This window comes from Oncorhynchus tshawytscha, linkage group LG25 (genome assembly GCF_018296145.1).
Source record: "Oncorhynchus tshawytscha isolate Ot180627B linkage group LG25, Otsh_v2.0, whole genome shotgun sequence".
Classification (NCBI taxonomy): Eukaryota; Metazoa; Chordata; class Actinopteri; order Salmoniformes; family Salmonidae; genus Oncorhynchus; species Oncorhynchus tshawytscha.
In genome coordinates, this window is record NC_056453.1 from 29184809 (window position 1) to 29203535 (window position 18727).

An 18727-nucleotide genomic window follows, 5' to 3' on the forward strand; every position below is an offset into this window, starting at 1 on the left:
AACCACTCAAACCACTCACGTCAATAATTCTCTTTAGGCCTACTCAGGACTAAAGCTCTTCCCCCTGTCAAGCTGACACAGCTCTCATCAATCGTTTTCATGGTCTAACACTTTACCCACTACAGCACATGTAGTCCTGTATTCTGCTAATGGTAAACTATTATTAGTAACATTCACTTTCAGGCGGTAACAGGAAGGGAATGAAATTAAAAAGTGGCTTTAGTTGGCTTGTATCACATTGTTTGACATGTTCATTTTGCGGCTGACACAATATGACAGTTGGTTTCTGTTTGTGTGGTAGTTGGTAGAGGCATGAACGTTATCAAGACCTTGACTTACTTTCTATTGCATTTCAGTAGTTACTGTACTGTATGCCCATGATAAATACAGTATATTGTTTGTAAAAGTTTAAATTGAAATATTTCATCGGTTGAGTTCACAAAGTTGAACTGAAACTACTCCACCATACTTTTATTTGGTTATACACAAAGTTAAACTTTACACTGGAAGCGTTATCATTATAAAACGTGTTCCATTACCTTGTCCTTCTGTACAATTCAGTTAACATGTTCTGCTGTGTTATGTTTTTGTCTGTAGGTGTGGACAAGTACACCCAGTTCAGCTGTGAGGCCCACAACCAGAAAGGTGTCACTACTTCTAGGGAAGCTAACGTCAACATTAAAGGTAATGTGGACTCCAAAGTCTCCTCCCACACTTTGAACTGTTTGAATAAGATAACATGGACAGGGGAGATCATCCTAGATTAGCACTTTGTGAAAATGGGCTTTGATCTTTTTGAGTGCACATTCAGGCTGTCTGAGCAGTAATAGTACCCTAAATCTCAGTGTGTGGTGCCCAGTAAGGCAGCCACGGTGCTTCTTGGTGAGGCAGCCACGGTGCTTCTTGGTAAGGCAGCCACGGTGCTTCTTGGTGAGGCAGCCACGGTGCTTCTTGGTGAGGCAGCCACGGTGCTTCTTGGTGAGGCAGCCACGGTGCTTCTTGGTAAGGCAGCCACGGTGCTTCTTAAGGCAGCCACGGTGCTTCTTGGTAAGGCAGCCACGGTGCTTCTTGGTAAGGCAGCCACGGTGCTTCTTGGTAAAGCAGCCACGGTGCTTCTTGGTGAGGCAGCCACGGTGCTTCTTGGTGAGGCAGCCACGGTGCTTCTTGGTGAGGCAGCCACGGTGCTTCTTGGTAAGGCAGCCACAGGTGCTTCTTGGTGAGGCAGCCACGGTGCTTCTTGGTGAGGCAGCCACGGTGCTTCTTGGTGAGGCAGCCACGGTGCTTCTTGGTGAGGCAGCCACGGTGCTTCTTGGTGAGTCAGCCACGGTGTTAGGTCGCTGCTCTGGTGTTTTTCGGTTTTATTTGTTAATTTATGGATTGCTGTTTTGGCTGTATTTATTACTGTATGGGGATTATGTGGATTTTATTCCCCTTCTCTCGTGATGATGGATTGTGTTTGGTATGTTTGCAGTGCTTCCAGCTCCTGTCTCTGAGGTCACAGTGATACAACGTGAATCTAACAAACTAGTTCTGAGATGGACCCCTGGACACGATGGATTCTCCCCACTCACTACTTGCCAGATCAGGGTAAGCAAAGCTCCACACTCTCTGCCTACTAGATGGTGTATGATGACACAGAGAGACTAGCCTTGCTACCCTTCCACATCGCTCCGGCCAAACGCCACGCCCTCTAACCATCAATCAATCGATCAATCAATCAAATGTATTAATTAAAGCCCTTTTTACATCAGCTGATGTCACAAAGTGCTATATAGAAACCCAGCCTAAAACCCCAAACAACAAGCAATGCAGATGTAGAAGCATGGTGGCTCGGAAAAACTCCCTAGAAAGGCAGGAACCTAGGAAGAAACCTAGAGAGGAACCAGGCTCTGAGGGGTGGCCAGTCCTCTTCTGGCTGTGCCGGGTGGAGATTATAACAGAACATGGCCAAGATGTTCAAACGTTCATAGATGACCAACCGGGTCAAATAATTATAATAATCACAGTGGTTGTAGAGGGTGCAACAGCTTAGCACCTCAGGAGTAAATGTCAGTTGGCTTTTCATAGCCGAGCATTCAGAGTTAGAGACAGCAGGTGCAGTAGAGAGAGAGAGAGTTGAAAACAGCAGGTCCGGGACAAGGTAGCATGTCTGGTGAACAGGTCAGGGTTCCATAGCCGCAGGCAGAACAGTTGAAACTGGAGAAGCAGCACGACCAGGTGGACTGGGGATAGCAAGGAGTCATCAGGCCAGGTAGTCCTGAGGCATGCTCCCAGGGCCAGGAGGGGAGGTAGAGGGAGAGAGAGAGAATTAGAGGGAGCATACTTACATTCACCAGATAAGACAGGAGAAATACTCCAGATATAACAGACTGACTCTAGCCCCAAGACACATACAGTGCCTTGCGAAAGTATTCGGCCCCCTTGAACTTTGCGACCTTTTGCCACATTTCAGGCTTCAAACATAAAGATATAAAACTGTATTTTTTTGTGAATATTCAACAACAAGTGGGACACAATCATGAAGTGGAACGACATTTATTGGATATTTCAAACTTTTTTAACAAATCAAAAACTGAAAAATTGGGCGTGCAAAATTATTCAGCCCCCTTAAGTTAATACTTTGTAGCGCAACCTTTTGCTGCGATTACAGCTGTAAGTCGCTTGGGGTATGTCTCTATCAGTTTTGCACATCGAGAGACTGAATTTTTTTCCCATTCCTCCTTGCAAAACAGCTCGAGCTCAGTGAGGTTGGATGGAGAGCATTTGTGAACAGCAGTTTTCAGTTCTTTCCACAGATTCTCGATTGGATTCAGGTCTGGACTTTGACTTGGCCATTCTAACACCTGGATATGTTTATTTTTGAACCATTCCATTGTAGATTTTGCTTTATGTTTTGGATCATTGTCTTGTTGGAAGACAAATCTCCATCCCAGTCTCAGGTCTTTTGCAGACTCCATCAGGTTTTCTTCCAGAATGGTCCTGTATTTGGCTCCATCCATCTTCCCATCAATTTTAACCATCTTCCCAGTCCCTGCTGAAGAAAAGCAGGCCCAAACCATGATGCTGCCACCACCATGTTTGACAGTGGGGATGATGTGTTCAGGGTGATGAGCTGTGTTGCTTTTACGCCAAACATAACGTTTTGCATTGTTGCCAAAAAGTTCAATTTTGGTTTCATCTGACCAGAGCACCTTCTTCCACATGTTTGGTGTGTCTCCCAGGTGGCTTGTGGCAAACTTTAAACAACACTTTTTATGGATATCTTTAAGAAATGGCTTTCTTCTTGCCACTCTTCCATAAAGGCCAGATTTGTGCAATATACGACTGATTGTTGTCCTATGGACAGAGTCTCCCACCTCAGCTGTAGATCTCTGCAGTTCATCCAGAGTGATCATGGGCCTCTTGGCTGCATCTCTGATCAGTCTTCTCCTTGTATGAGCTGAAAGTTTAGAGGGACGGCCAGGTCTTGGTAGATTTGCAGTGGTCTGATACTCCTTCCATTTCAATATTATCGCTTGAACAGTGCTCCTTGGGATGTTTAAAGCTTGGGAAATCTTTTTGTATCCAAATCCGGCTTTAAACTTCTTCACAACAGTATCTCGGACCTGCCTGGTGTGTTCCTTGTTCTTCATGATGCTCTCTGTGCTTTTAACGGACCTCTGAGACTATCACAGTGCAGGTGCATTTATACGGAGACTTGATTACACACAGGTGGATTGTATTTATCATCATTAGTCATTTAGGTCAACATTGGATCATTCAGAGATCCTCACTGAACTTCTGGAGAGAGTTTGCTGCACTGAAAGTAAAGGGGCTGAATAATTTTGCTTGCCCAATTTTTCAGTTTTTGATTTGTTAAAAAAGTTTGAAATATCCAATAAATGTCGTTCCACTTCATGATTGTGTCCCACTTGTTGTTGAATCTTCACAAAAAAATACAGTTTTATATCTTTATGTTTGAAGCCTGAAATGTGCCAAAAGGTCGCAAAGTTCAAGGGGGCCGAATACTTTCGCAAGGCACTGTAAACCTTTGCAGCATAAATACTGGAAGCTGAGACAGGAGGGGTCGGGAGACATTGTGGCCCTGTCCAGGGGTATCGTCGGACAGGGCCACAAACAGGCAGGATATAACCACACCCAGTTTTCCAAAGCACAGCCCCCACACCACTAGAGGGATATATTCAACCACCAACTTACCATCCTGAGACAAGGCTGAGTATAGCCCACGAAGATCACCCCTATGTCACGTCAGTTAATCAACCCACTCAAGTGATGCACCCCTCCTAGGGATGGGATGGAAGAGCACCAGTAAGCCAGGGACTCAGCCCCTGTAATAGGGTTAGAGGCAGAGAATCCCGGTGGAGAGAGGGGAACCGGCCAGGCAGAGACAGCAAGGGTGGTTCATTGCTCCAGTGCCTTTCCGTTCACCTTCACACTCCTGGGCCAGACTACACTCAATCATAGGACATACTGAAGAGATGAGTCTTCAATAAAGACTTAAAGGTTGAGACCGAGTCTGCGTCTCTCACATGGATAGGCAGACCATTCCATAAAAATGGAGCTCTATAGGAGAAAGCCCTGCCTCCAGCTGTTTGCTTAGAAATTCAAGGGACAATAAGGAGGCCTGCGTCTTGTGTCCGTAGCGTATGTGTAGGTATGTACGGCAGGACCAAATCAGAGAGATAGGTAGGAGCAAGCCCATGTAATGCTTTGTAGTTTAGCAGTCAAATCAAAACATCAGCCCTAGCCTTAACAGGAAGCCAGTGTAGAGAGGCTAGCACTGGAGTAATATGATCAAATGTTTTGGTTCTAGTCAGGATTCTAGCAGCCGTATTTGGCACTAACTGACGTCTATTTAGTGCTTTATCCGAGTAGCTGTAAAGTAGAGCTTTGCAGTAGTCTAATCTAGAAGTGACAAAGAAATGGATTACCTTTTCTGCATCATTTTTGTACAGAAAGTTTCAGATTTTTGCAATGTTACGAAGATGGAAAAAAGCTCTAACATTTCTTCTCCACTATAAGTCTGGATTTGATCTCCTACCTGATGACTTCTAGAATGCGAACACATTCAAAGCTTTTTGATTGGTTCCAGAAACCGATGGGTTGGGCCAGAGCCTGAACACGTGGGTAAAGCACCGTTTCGGAAATATTAATTGGCTTTGATACTCGCTGATGGCTTGTTTGGTACAATGCCCCTCACTTTGACGTCAGCAGTGTGGTTCCTAAACCACTGATATTTTTGCACAAATGTATCTTTTTATTAGAAAATGATGTCCTAAATGTCTGTCTACAGTAGGCTATATATTTTTCTAACCTATATTTTTCCCTGTGCTCTCTTCAAGGTGAAAGAGGTGAGCCGAAGGAGAGGAGAGGTCAGGCTGGCTAGGATAATCAACACTACAGCTCCTCCGTTCCAGAGTGATGTCCCGGGGTTACAGGCCATGACCTGGTACAACATGAGCGTCTCCTGTAGCAATGAGCTTGGCCATTCACCAGTCAGTACCTGGGTCCAGAGCAACACTACAGAAGGAGGTGGGTAAGATCTATGGGCCCGGGTAAAAAGTAGTACACAATGTAGGGAATAGGGTGCCATTTAGGACACAGACCCATTGTCTTTGAAAAGGTGCTGGACATAATACATTTTCAATACAAGGTGAAAATAGACTCTGTACACTGGAGTCTACGCTCCCATGTGAATTATTGGTGACAATGTTTCAACCACATCATGATCCGCTATACTGCAGCCAGGCCATGGGTCAGTTTGGAGATTTCGGTCGTGTTTTCATGCATAGAGAATGCATAGATCGCAGGAGCAGCCTGTCCAGGTCCTTGCCTTCTTAAGACTGCATACATCATACGCACTTGCCTGTATTGAATTCTGTAGATCCTGTGTTAGGTCCTGCCTCTGTATAAGATGCATGGCTGTGTGTTGTGTAATTGTATCCTGGGGGGATCCAAATTGAATTGTTACATTTCACAGTTGTTTCACTTCACGAAAGAGAGCCATTCAGTTTGGATCCGGGCTAGTTTTCTTGCCCCCTCATCCCATCAGGTATTCAGAAATCAGTTTAATTTCATTGATCAGAAATCGTTAGAAGTACAGTACATATTATATTTTGCATGACAGGGGGTTCCCTAGTGAAATGTGCATCTCATCCAGAATATGTCTGATAATATCTTTGCATATCTTCCTGAGAGGCCACATAGGAAGCAAAAGCAGGAGTGGTCTCATGGAGAAAGCATGCAGTTCATAGCGTACGGGTGGGGCTGCTTCCGACTTCCTCTCTAAACTCAAGCCGCTGTTGGGGATATTTTAGCCTGCAGATCTGACAGAAATCTTTCCATGCCGTAGGAAACATCAGAAGTGGTTGGCCCGAATGTGGCCTCATCTCAGTCATTTTCTTTGACGACTAGACATATTGAAAATGATTTATTATTTGTTTCATTAGCTCCTATATAAAAATGTTGATGTAACCGTGAAGGACCGTGCACATGAATCAACATTTCAGTTCTTATCAATGCGAATGTGCCAATGTTTGCAAAAGTATTCTGTTGTATGTGAGCTCTATTTGAGTATTATCACAGATTCCAAGATTGAAGATCATATTTGAGTGTGTGACCCTCTCTTTTCCTTCCCTTTGTTACTCCAGTACCGTCAGTCTACCCCCGTAACGTGACTGTTATGCTAAACGAGTCACTGCTGGTGATCCGATGGAAGGACCCGCCCCAGGACAGGGTCAACGGAATCCTCACGGGTTATGATGTCATCGTCACGTATGGGACTCGGGTCAACAAGGTGAGTCTCCTCTTGGAACCTGGAAGACATTGATGCTATCACCCTAGAAATATGATTGTTAGAATGGACGTTTCCATTCTATTTCTATGGCGCTCATTGCCTCTCTCAATCACTGAAAGAGGCAGTGGGTCTCCCCATGGGTCTCAAAAAGTATTCTATTCTATTGATTAATCCATGCCTCTGTGAGATCTAGAACAGCAGAAACTTGAGATGGCCTACTGTAAAAGGTGTTGTTGCACTTTCAATATTAACAATGTCAGTTTCATACTGTGATTTCGGTACCAGGATTCAAGAAGTGAGATGGTCATATGATTTTATAGTCAGTTTGTTCATAAGGTGGAGTGTGTGTGAGTGTGTGTGTTTGTTTGTGTGTGTGTGAGCGCTTGTTTGTGTGTGTGTGAGCGCGTGCATGCATTGTATGAGGTGGGGGATTGTTGGTCCTTCTGACGTCATTCCTTTCTACCCAACAGACGGTCAACTTCTCTATTCTCTGTCCTGAACTAAAGTGTTTCACTCTACTGTTGAGTCAACAGAAACCTCTCCTGTGTGTAGCAATGCAGGAGTTGTCATTTTTAGGGAATGCTGAAAGTTATTATCCTGGTCCTAGATCTGTAGTTCACTGTGTAGGGAATAGGGTACCATTTAGGACACTTCCCAGGTCTCTCTAATACAATAGCAGGTTTCCTGTCACTTTCTGGTTGTGTCGTGGTTTACTGGAATAGTGTTTCCCCGTCTGAGTATTGTGTCCCTGTCTGAGTCATTGGTTGGTGGAGTGAACGGAAAATGAATACCTTAGATAGAGAGGGACTGTGTCCCAAATGGCACCCTGTTCTCTGATCCCCCAACTCAGTCCTGGAGACATCAAGGGGTGCACCTTTAGGTTTTTTCCCAAACACTACACAGCTGATTCAAATCATCAAAGCTTAGGAAAGACTGCTCTATTTGTGTCCCACTACATAGGGACTCAAACAAAGATATACATGTGTAATAACCATATGCCCTGTCCAGTCAAATGATGACATCACCACGTACAAAGGCTTTGTAACGACATCAGTGAATGAATGGATATGTATAATAAGCCATGTGGGTCCTGTCCAGTCAAAAGCTGTCCGCATGACGTCATCACACAAAGGCTTGGTCAGAAACAACACTCACATATCAGTGACGGAAAGTGTGTGTGTGTGTGTGTGTGAGACCCAACTCCTGTATCCTCAGCTGTTCAGCTGTTTCACCAGCCAAACAGCTGTGTTGTTCAAGAGAGTGATTCACAGAAACACCTTACACAGACACCTAACTTATTCTACTTTTCTACTCTATTCAACCCTGCTTTACTCAAGCCTACTCTACTCAACTCTACACTCTTAGAAAAAAAAGGTTATTCAGCTGTCCCCATAGGAAAACCATTTTCGGTTCCAGGTACAACTCTTTTGGGTTCCTTTTAGAACTCTCTGTGGAACAGTTTCTACGTGGAACTCAAAAGGGTTCTACCTGGAACCAAAAAGGGTTCTCCTATGGGGACAGCCAAAGAACCCTTTTAGGTTCTAGATTTCACCTTTTTTTCTAAGATTGTACTCTACAGTACTATATTCTACTCTACTCAACCCTACTCTACTCTATGCTACTCTTCCCTACTATACTTTACTCTGCTCTATTCTACTCAACTGTACCCTGCTCTGCTCTACCCCCTACTCTACCCTGCTCTACTCTACCCCCTCCTATACCCCCTACTCTACCCTGCTCTGCTCTACCCTGCTCTGCTCTGCTCTGCTCTACACCCTACTCTACCCCCTACTCAACCCTGCTCTGCAACATACTCTACCCTGCTCTGCTCTACACCCTACTCTACACCCTAGTCTATCCTGCTCTGCTCTACCCCCTACTCTACACCCTACTCTACCCTGCTCTCTACTCTACACCCTACTCTACCCTGCTCTGCTCTACACCCTACTCTACACCCTACTCAACCCTGCTCTGCACCCTACTCAACCCTGCTCTGCACCCTACTCTACACTCTACTCTACCCTGCTCTGCTCTACACTACTCTATTCTATCACCAAGCTACAGTATAATTGCTATTTTTAGACATATAATAGATGTTTTTGGTCAGTGATATAGTACAACATGTTTCTGCGTGTGTGTTTTCTATGCCTTTAGCCAGCAGACCAGTCACACAGTCAGCATGTTAGCTAGTTCAGTTTTAGTTTCCAAAATAAAAGTTCCGGTGTGAAATGTTGTCATAGAGAGATAGTACACCATGTGTCTGTGTGACTTCCATGTTTTTCCAGGCTTCCAGTCTCACTGTCAGCATGTTAACTAGTGAGAGAGGAACCCCAGATGTTGCCATGCGGTGGTATTGTGCAACCAAGGGCTTTATCCACTGTCACATGTTCCCCAACAATCCCCCTCTCAGCTCTCTGTAAACACCATGCTGATCATGTCTGAGCCCCAAATGGCAACATATGGCCTATTAAGTGCTCTACTCTATGGGTCCTGGTCAAAAGAAGTGCACTACATAGGGAATACGAATAGGTTGCGATTTGGAACTAAACCCAAGTCCACATACCAGCCAGCTTGTCAAGAATGTCTGGTTTTCTTCCCCTTTTTTAGAGCGCTGTGAAACAATGTTCTCAGCTTCCCAATGTTAGCAGAGCTAGAAACATCCAAAATGGCTCTACAATGACTTGACACAAAAAAAATGTGTGTTACAAGTACAAATATATTTCACGTTGGCATGAAGGATCTGGAGAACAGACGCAGGAATGCATAATAGGTTTTTTTATTAAGCCGTCCATGTGCCGTGTTAAGGCACATGGACGAAGACCAAACAAACACGTAACAAAAACACAGGATTGAAACCCAAACAAAAGAGCGAGGAGTACCTCAAATAAATAACACATGCGCACAATGATTAACACACAGGACAAGACCCGTAATCATCTGCACAATCCACAAGGGCACGAAAGCCCAAAACACACAGCACGGGTACTCACACACACCAACAGACATTGTAACAATAATCAACCCCCCAATGGAAACCAAAGGGCACATATATACAAATACTAATCAGTGGGAATAGGGGACAGGGTGTGCATGATGAAAGTTCCGGAGAGATCCGTGACATAATGTTACATAGTGTTTGGTTAACATCATTCCCTGGCTGTTAATAAGAATTTGCCGCATATCTAACACTGACTTTGACTTCACACAGATAATCATTAACTTCAAGGGACCACTACAAACACTATAATCCAAAAAATTGCCTATAGTATGTATGGCAGACAATTTCCCCAGGTGTCCGTCTGTTACTGGGTGATGTTCAGTAGGAGGGAAACATTTAGAAATATTCTCAGTAAGAACACAGATTGTAGTTTTACATTGGTAAATGATTTGCTGTCATATAATAATAATTATTATTATTTATTCAACTTCTATAGTATTTTCATAGAATCTCAAAGCGCTTCAAGAGCAAAAAACAAACTAGCAATATATCATGACATGACAGATGTGGGATCTTAATTTGATCAGTCTTTTGTTGCTGATCATTTTTATGCACATATTTTCCTGCTGTAGCAAACTGGCTCAAATTAAGATCCTACCTCTGTAGTTATAACAGTGTTTCTTAATTCCTGGGAAGACATTTTTGTTTTTGCCCTAGCACTACACATCTGATTCCACTAGTCAAAGGTTTGATGATGAGTTGATTAGTGGTATGAGTTGATCAGTTGAATAGGTGTCTATTACTGTAAACTGCTGAGTACAACCATGATCTCTCTAACATGCTGTGGTGTTCCTCAGATCCGCAGCTCCTCCAACACTGCTGCGGTGGCCCTACAGGAGTTCAACACTACATACAGTGTTCAGGTAGCTGCCTGTACTCAGGCTGGGCGTGGCATGCTCAGTCCACCGGTCGGGATCTTCGTACCAGAGAACAGTGAGTAGACCACACTACATCAGGAGTTCCTAATCCTAACACTTTACATATTGAATTACATCAGGAACTCCTAATCCTAACACTTTACATATTGAATTACATCAGGAGTTCCTAATCCTAACACTTTACATATTGAATTACATCAGGAGTTCCTAATCCTAACACTTTACATATTGAATTACATCAGGAACTCCTAATCCTAACACTTTACATATTGAATTACATCAGGAACTCCTAATCCTAACACTTTACATATTGAATTACATCAGGAGTTCCTAATCCTAACACTTTACATATTGAATTACATCAGGAACTCCTAATCCTAACACTTTACATATTGAATTACATCAGGAGTTCCTAATCCTAACACTTTACATATTGAATTACATCAGGAGTTCCTAATCCTAACACTTTACATATTGAATTACATCAGGAGTTCCTAATCCTAACACTTTACATATTGAATTACATCAGGAACTCCTAATCCTAACACTTTACATATTGAATTACATCAGGAGTTCCTAATCCTAACACTTTACATATTGAATTACATCAGGAGTTCCTAATCCTAACACTTTACATATTGAATTACATCAGGAGTTCCTAATCCTAACACTTTACATATTGAATTACATCAGGAACTCCTAATCCTAACACTTTACATATTGAATTACATCAGGAAGTTCCTAATCCTAACACTTTTACATATTGAATTACATCAGGAGTTCCTAATCCTAACACTTTACATATTGAATTACATCAGGAGTTCCTAATCCTAACACTTTACATATTGAATTACATCAGGAACTCCTAATCCTAACACTTTACATATTGATGTACATAAGGAGTTCCTAATCCCAACACTTTACATATTGAATTACATCAGGAGTTCCTAATCCTAACACTTTACATATTGAATTACATCAGGAGTTCCTAATCCTAACACTTTACATATTGATGTACATAAGGAGTTCCTAATATTAACAACTTTATACATATTGAATTACATCAGGAACTCCTAATCCTAACACTTTACATATTGAATTACATCAGGAGTTCCTAATCCTAACACTTTACATATTGAATTACATCAGGAGTTCCTAATCCTAACACTTTACATATTGAATTACATCAGGAGTTCCTAATCCTAACACTTTACATATTGATGTACATAAGGAGTTCCTAATATTAACAACTTTATACATATTGAAGTACATAAGCATGTCAACAACCGCAAGTAGATATTTAACCTGACCGTGTTCTAAATAGTAGGCCGGTTAAGTATGTGATAAAAATAAAGTTTTATTGTATGTGACATTTAGAAAATCGAGTATATTTTAAATTTCCGGATGTCATACTCATTTCGGCTTTCACAACAGCTGATAATCAGATATGGTGTTACTGAAATTAACCAATAACGTGAAACAACGCAACCGCGCATGACGCAGTCTCAGTATGCAAAAATATATCGTTTTACATTGTGCATTTTTGAAAATTGAGTATGTTTTAAATGCCAGGATGTTGTATTAATTTCAGCTCTTCATCTAGTAGAATTAAATGCACACTTTTCCACAATGGATTGGAAGAGGTGGGTTGCAAGTGACAGGCCCTAGTTCTAGGGTTTGTGGGTCAAATCCAGTGGTGTAGAAATACTTTAAAGTACTACTTACTATTTATATGTTTGACAACTTTTACTTCACTACATTCCTTAAGAAAATATTGGACTTTTTCCTCCATACATTTTCCTTTACACCCAAAAGTACTCGTTACATTTTGAATGTATAGCAGGATGGGAAAATAGTCCAATTCACGCCATTATAAACAGAACATCCCTGGTCATCCCTACTGCCTCTGATCTGGCAGACTCACTAAACACACATGCTTTGTTTTTTAAATTATGTCTGAATGTTGGAGTGTTCCCCTGACTTCCCGTAAATTAAAAAAATAATCATTTGGTGGCATCTGATTTGCGTATTTTAAGGAATTTAAAATTATTTATACTTTGACATTTGATACTTAAGTACATTTTAGCAATTACATTTACTTTTGATACTTAAGTATATTTTAAACCAAATACATTTAGACTTTTTCTCAAGTAGAATTTTACTGGGTGACTTTACTTTTAAGGTATCTTTACTTTTACTCAAGTATGACAGTTGGGTACTTTTTCCACCACTGGTAAAATCACCAGGGAAGCCAATCCAGAATAAAAAGCCATATTACAACCTATGTGTTGTGATAATTGCGTTGTTTGCTCTATAACCTGTTAATTCATATGCCTTGCCACTGTGATATATAGGCCTAAGGCCGAGACAATAAGAAGACACAGTCGCAGAATAAATTAAACTAGACCTTTGTTTCATCACAAAAAGGGAGAGTGACCTCTGTCTGGTGAAGTCCACAAAGCATATTGCATGTAACAAACTGTTACATGAACTGCAGCATGGTCAAGTTAATGTTTCCAACATTTTCGGACCACTAAACAACTATTGATTTAGAACCACAGAGAGTTACCACAAGTCACATAGAAAACAGGAGCTGCCTCCACTATTCCAGCACCATTTCAACTTCAACATTTCAACATCAAATTACCTCTGCTTAGTGTGTGTGTGTGTGTGTTTGTGTGTGTGTGTGTGCAAGTTGAACAAAATATGTTGACTCACCCCACATTAACATTTTCAAGGCTGTCTCTTCACATGATAAAAATTTCTGTCACAACGCCAATGCCATCCTCCTCTCTTTCATGTTGATTAAACGCTCTGACTCTGTCATACAGTACATGCTTTTAGTTTTTGTTGCCCTAGGCTACCTGGCTAAAATGCTTGCTCACTAACCAAACTTCCTTTCATGTGCAACGATGAGCCAGCTAATTAGCATTAGCCTACTTCATCTAGCTACATATTGAACTTCCATCCTCTCATCGTTGCACTTCCATCCTCAACTTCCAGCCCCTCTTCCATCCTCTCAGGCACAATGTATCAATATATGGTTGGATCAGAATCGCCGTTATAATCACTTGCCAGTACAGAGAATTAGGTAAAACCACAAATGAGAATTAGGTAAAACCACAAATCCAAATCCCTATCTCCATCCATGGCTATTTAGGAAAGGGACACTTTTAAATAGCTAGCTAGCCACCAGAGGACAATGACACAATGAGATGTAACAATGCACGTTTTTCTGTCAATTACATTTTTCTGTTGATGTGATTGGTGTGAAGCCAAATCCAAACTGGCTTCCCTTGACACCTTTTTTTTGGTGCGCCAGGAACATTCCCAGTTTAGCTAACTCAGTTTAGCCCAACGCTGATTGGCTAATTTTATACTTTTTTTATCAAGGGAGGCCAAATGCTTGCTGGTTTCCCTTGCATTCAATACTACAGGTGGAAAAAATGTCCTACTCTTTTTGACCAGACCGTATCAGATACGCTACACATACAGAGACAGAGGGGCACTGTTTTGCTCTCTTGGATGCTTTCTCTGGTGAGATACATTCAGCCTCTTCCGAATTGAAGGATAATTATGAAACTAAGACGGAAGATGATCAATTATTATGTATATGTTTTTTTGTTTGATAATGTTTTGGGGAAGCCTTGCTTCCCTTGTCATGCATGATACATGCCACTGCCTAGTTCTCTTCAAGTAGCCATACAACAAAATGAGGCTACTTAATTGGGAAGATGCAGAATAGTGATGCATCTGCAGTGGTGTTAAAGGGCAATTTGCTTGTTGCAAAATTACACACAAACTGAGAACACACACATATACAGCAAAATCTATACAAATACAACATACAGTTGAGTTGAAACTTTGATCATGTTTCTATCATGTTTGTGTGTTCTGTTCTATCAATCGATCGTAGTTTGATTTGATTGATTCATTGCTTGATTGATTCAATCATTGATTGATTGCGTGTTGTGTTCCAGATTGGCCCCTGTCTCCCTCCTCCAGTCCAGACACCATAGGATCAGACTCTGTGTATATCATACTGGGGGTGGTATGTGGCTTCTGTCTCCTGCTGCTAGTACTCTGGGCTGCTATCTGCATGAGAAGCAGGATACTAGACACACGCTTTGGGTAAGTTTGCATGCTTCTTCACATATTAAAGTCTTAATTGTATCAGGATGTACAAGGAGGGGTGTACATTGATGTACTACAGTACCCAGAATGCTGTGTAACATCTGGTTTGTCTTGTTTCTGACACTAACCTAATGGTGTCCTCAATACCTTAATGATCTGATCATGATCACTTTAAACCCCTGTGTATCGACTTCGACCGTGCTGCAGTCCATTGTTGTAGTACTAGAAGTCACATAGTAAGTTGGTCAGGGTCAGATTCTTAAGTTGGTCAGGGGAAACGGTGTAGCTAAGTGCAGTCTTGTAACGAGCGTTGTTGTATGAATTGGACCAAGGTGCAGCGTGGAAGGCGTTCATCATGTTTATTAATGTGAACCAGCAACAAAACAATAAAGAGTAACAAAACGAGCGTGCAGCTTTGTAGTGCAAAAAAGCTACAATACAAAAACAAGATCCCACAAACAGGTGGGAAAAGGCTGCCTAAATATGATCCCCAATCAGAGACAATGATAGACAGCTGCCTCTGATTGGGAACCATACCAGGCCAACATAGAAAAGAAAAAACTAGACTACCCACACCCTGACCCGTTAGGGTTTTCCTCCTCCTCTTCGTCTGAGGAGGAGAAGCGAGAAGGATCGGAGGACCAATGCGTGGTAAGTGTCCATGGTTGTTTATTTAAGAAACAAACTGAACACTATGAATACAAAAACAATAAACGTGAAACGAACGAAAACCAAAACAGTACTTTGTGGCGACAACCGCACACACCGAAACAAACACCCACAAACAAACAGTGAAACCTAGGCTACCTAGGGATGATTCTCAATCAGAGACAACTAACGACACCTGCCTCTGATTGAGAACCATACTAGGCCGAAACATAGAAATCCCAAAATCATAGAAAAACAAACAGACTGCCCACCCCAACTCACGCCCTGACCATACTAAATAACGACAAAACAAAGGAAATACGTCAGAACGTGACATGACCTAACCAAAATAGAGAAATAAAAGGTTCTCTAAGGTCAAGGCGTGACAAGTCTTCCTTCCTCAAATAACTTACCGGTACTTGACTTGTTCCTTTTCACTCCTAGTAGATTAAAGAGCCTCAACAGTGCATCTCCAGCCAGGGAATTCTGTTTTCACTCAGTTTCACCAGTAAGAAATGTCTATTGTCTGTTGCTGCAGATGTAAAAGTTACTCAGCATTTTGATCCCTGGAGTTGGTAAGGGGAAATGGTGTATTGGTCAGTGGAAGTGGTTATATTTCCTGTTGAGGAAGGGGTAAAGTTACTCAGTACATTGTCAATAAAGCAGCCTGGTTTCCTCATAATCACTGACAACTGCACCTGAGTCAAGACTGCCAAGGTTGTAGTGACTGTATCATGTTCATTAGGCACAAAATGGAAGTAAACAGACTGAAACAGCTGGACTCAATCAGCAGTGAGATCTGGGCAGTGTTAGTTAGGACAGACTATGGAAAACATTTTCACATTTTAATTTTTCAACAGAAAATGAAAATGGGCCTATCTCATTGGACAAACCCTGGTAGTCCCTCCCTGTTTGTCTATTTTCTTCTGTTTGGTGCCTAATGAACACAACCATCCCTGGTCTTACTGCTGAAGACAGAGGTAGTCTAGCTGTGTTGGAAAGAAACACCAAAACAATCCTTTCCACTCTAATCCTCTCCCCTCTCCACTCCTCTCTGCTACTCTCTCCTCTGCTCCTCCTCTCCTCATCACCAAAACAACAATCTCCTCTCCCTTCTGCTGTCTCTGTTCTGGAATTCATTATGTTAAAGAGGTGACTCAGTGTTGCCGTTCGGGATATACAGATAAGAATGCTCAGAACTGGCAGACATCTCTCATCACCCAGAGGCAGGAAAACATCCGGTCATAGAGCTTACTTCCTGATTCAAGATGAATTCTCAATCTACTTAACCAAATGATTACAATTCTGAGGCAAGCTCTTGTTAAAGTGTTAGTCAGTGAATGACTCATTCTGTTCCATTGTATAAAGTAACTTGTTTCGTTTCTCTCTGGCGCCCCCTGCAGTCAGATGTTTGGAAGTGGAGAGAAGCTTCAACCCATCGTTCAGTACAGGCCACAGAAGTCCTACAACCGATCAGCCATTGAAATTACACGTACGTGAATAAAAGTTATATTCTAATCTACTGTACTCTGCTCTACTTTACTCTACTTTTCTCTACTCTACTTTAATCCTCTATGTTCCTATTAACATACATCGGAGAAGAAAATCTATATCCACAGATTTTGCACAATAATAAAAAATATCAGCTCTATTTTCCCCTCTTGCCCTCTTTTTAGTAGGTAACCTGGGTGTGAGTGATGAGCTCCAAGCCAAACTACAGGACTTCATGATTATGAGAAATCTGCTTTCCATCGGGAAGGTTCTGGGAGAGGGTGAGGATGACATTCATTTGATTATTTAGTACACAAAATCAGGGGCCTATTTGTGTTATAAAGTAGGTAGAATACAACTTTATCTCAGTCATATGTCATTTTTTCCCAATGTCATTTCTTAAATTTTTTGGTAATTTAATTTGTTTGTGGCTGTTCCTTAATCACATTTCACATGTCATTTATTTGTTGCTTCTCGTCATTTAGAGGTATTTCTGACTGTTACCTCTGACTGTTCCCTTTCTGACTGTTACCAACCCATTGTTTATTGACCAGGTGAATTTGGCTCTGTGGTGGAGGGACATCTGAAACAACTGGACGGAACATCTGAGAAAGTGGCTGTGAAGACCATGAAATGTGAGCTTCTTCATCCTCTTGTTAGTTTTCTTTAATTGGGCTGATCTAACAATGCCCATTCGTTTAGGTCAGATTCAGAGTGCTTTTTTCTCTTTCTTACCCTTTGATTAATATCCTAGATGGTTGATGAATTCCTCATAGCCTGCTCCCAGATCTGTTTGTGCTGTATAACCAGCTAGTATGACCGTTCATGCCATGTTTGGCATGCCAATGACCACAGGAGTTGGAAAGATAGTGCAAACAGATCTAAGACCAGGCTAAATAACACATGACATTTGTATTAATTTCCTCTTTGTTTTCTAGTGGATAACTTCTCCCAGAGGGAGATAGAGGAGTTCCTGAATGAGGCTGCCTGCATGAAGGACTTTGACCACCCTAATGTCATCAGGCTGCTAGGTACTGTAGGTCTTCTTTGCTGCTATCACAGACCATCCTGCTCAGTCCTGCCCATCATGCAGAAACTATGGGTTCATGCTCCCTCACTCCATCCAGCCATACATACACATAAGAGAGATCACAGTTGATGTCTAAAGGATTTTGTAAAACTTAGTAAAAACTTTATTTTACAATCATTTTACAACTGTTATTTACCTGCTATTACGTTGATCTGCTCCTGCTAGGTGTTTGTCTGGAGGCGGGGTCTGGTCACTTCCCCAAGCCCATGGTGATCCTGCCCTTCATGAGATATGGAGACCTCCATAGCTTCCTGCTGCGCTCACGCCTCAGAGACAGTCCACTGGTGAGCTATCTGATGCTTTCCCGAGGAGCACGTTGAAAAAAAGTGTTGTCTTGTCTGAATATGGTTAATGACATTGTAATGATGAAGATGTTGTTTCTTTCTTATTCTTTATTTTTCTTTCAGTTCCTGCCCACTCAGACACTCCTAAAGTTTATGATTGACATCGCCATGGGGATGGAATACCTCAGTGGGCGGAACTTCCTCCACCGTGACTTGGCTGCACGCAACTGCATGTAGGTTTACATTTCACCTGAACCAGAGCCAGACTGAGTGTACGAAACATTACGAACACCATCCTAATATTGAGTTGCACCCCCTTTTTCCCTCAGAACATCCTCAATTTGTTGGGGATGGACTCTACAAGGTGTCAAAAGTATTCCACAGGGATGCTGGCCCATGTTGATTCCA

The 18727-nt window shown here is 42.0% G+C and overlaps 1 protein-coding gene across 1 annotated transcript in view; it reads left to right on the forward strand.

Moving 5' to 3' along the window:
* The window catches only part of mertka (c-mer proto-oncogene tyrosine kinase a), a 39447-nt gene that overhangs the window by 15365 nt on the left and 5355 nt on the right, over nt 1-18727 (forward strand). Inside the window, exons 6-17 of the mRNA XM_042306209.1 lie at nt 598-684; nt 1472-1587; nt 5343-5532; nt 6651-6796; nt 10592-10727; nt 14653-14803; nt 16858-16946; nt 17131-17226; nt 17500-17580; nt 17884-17976; nt 18201-18319; nt 18443-18552. Coding sequence (XP_042162143.1) covers nt 598-684; nt 1472-1587; nt 5343-5532; nt 6651-6796; nt 10592-10727; nt 14653-14803; nt 16858-16946; nt 17131-17226; nt 17500-17580; nt 17884-17976; nt 18201-18319; nt 18443-18552 — 1414 coding nt within the window. The remainder of the gene's footprint in view (nt 1-597; nt 685-1471; nt 1588-5342; nt 5533-6650; nt 6797-10591; nt 10728-14652; nt 14804-16857; nt 16947-17130; nt 17227-17499; nt 17581-17883; nt 17977-18200; nt 18320-18442; nt 18553-18727) is intronic.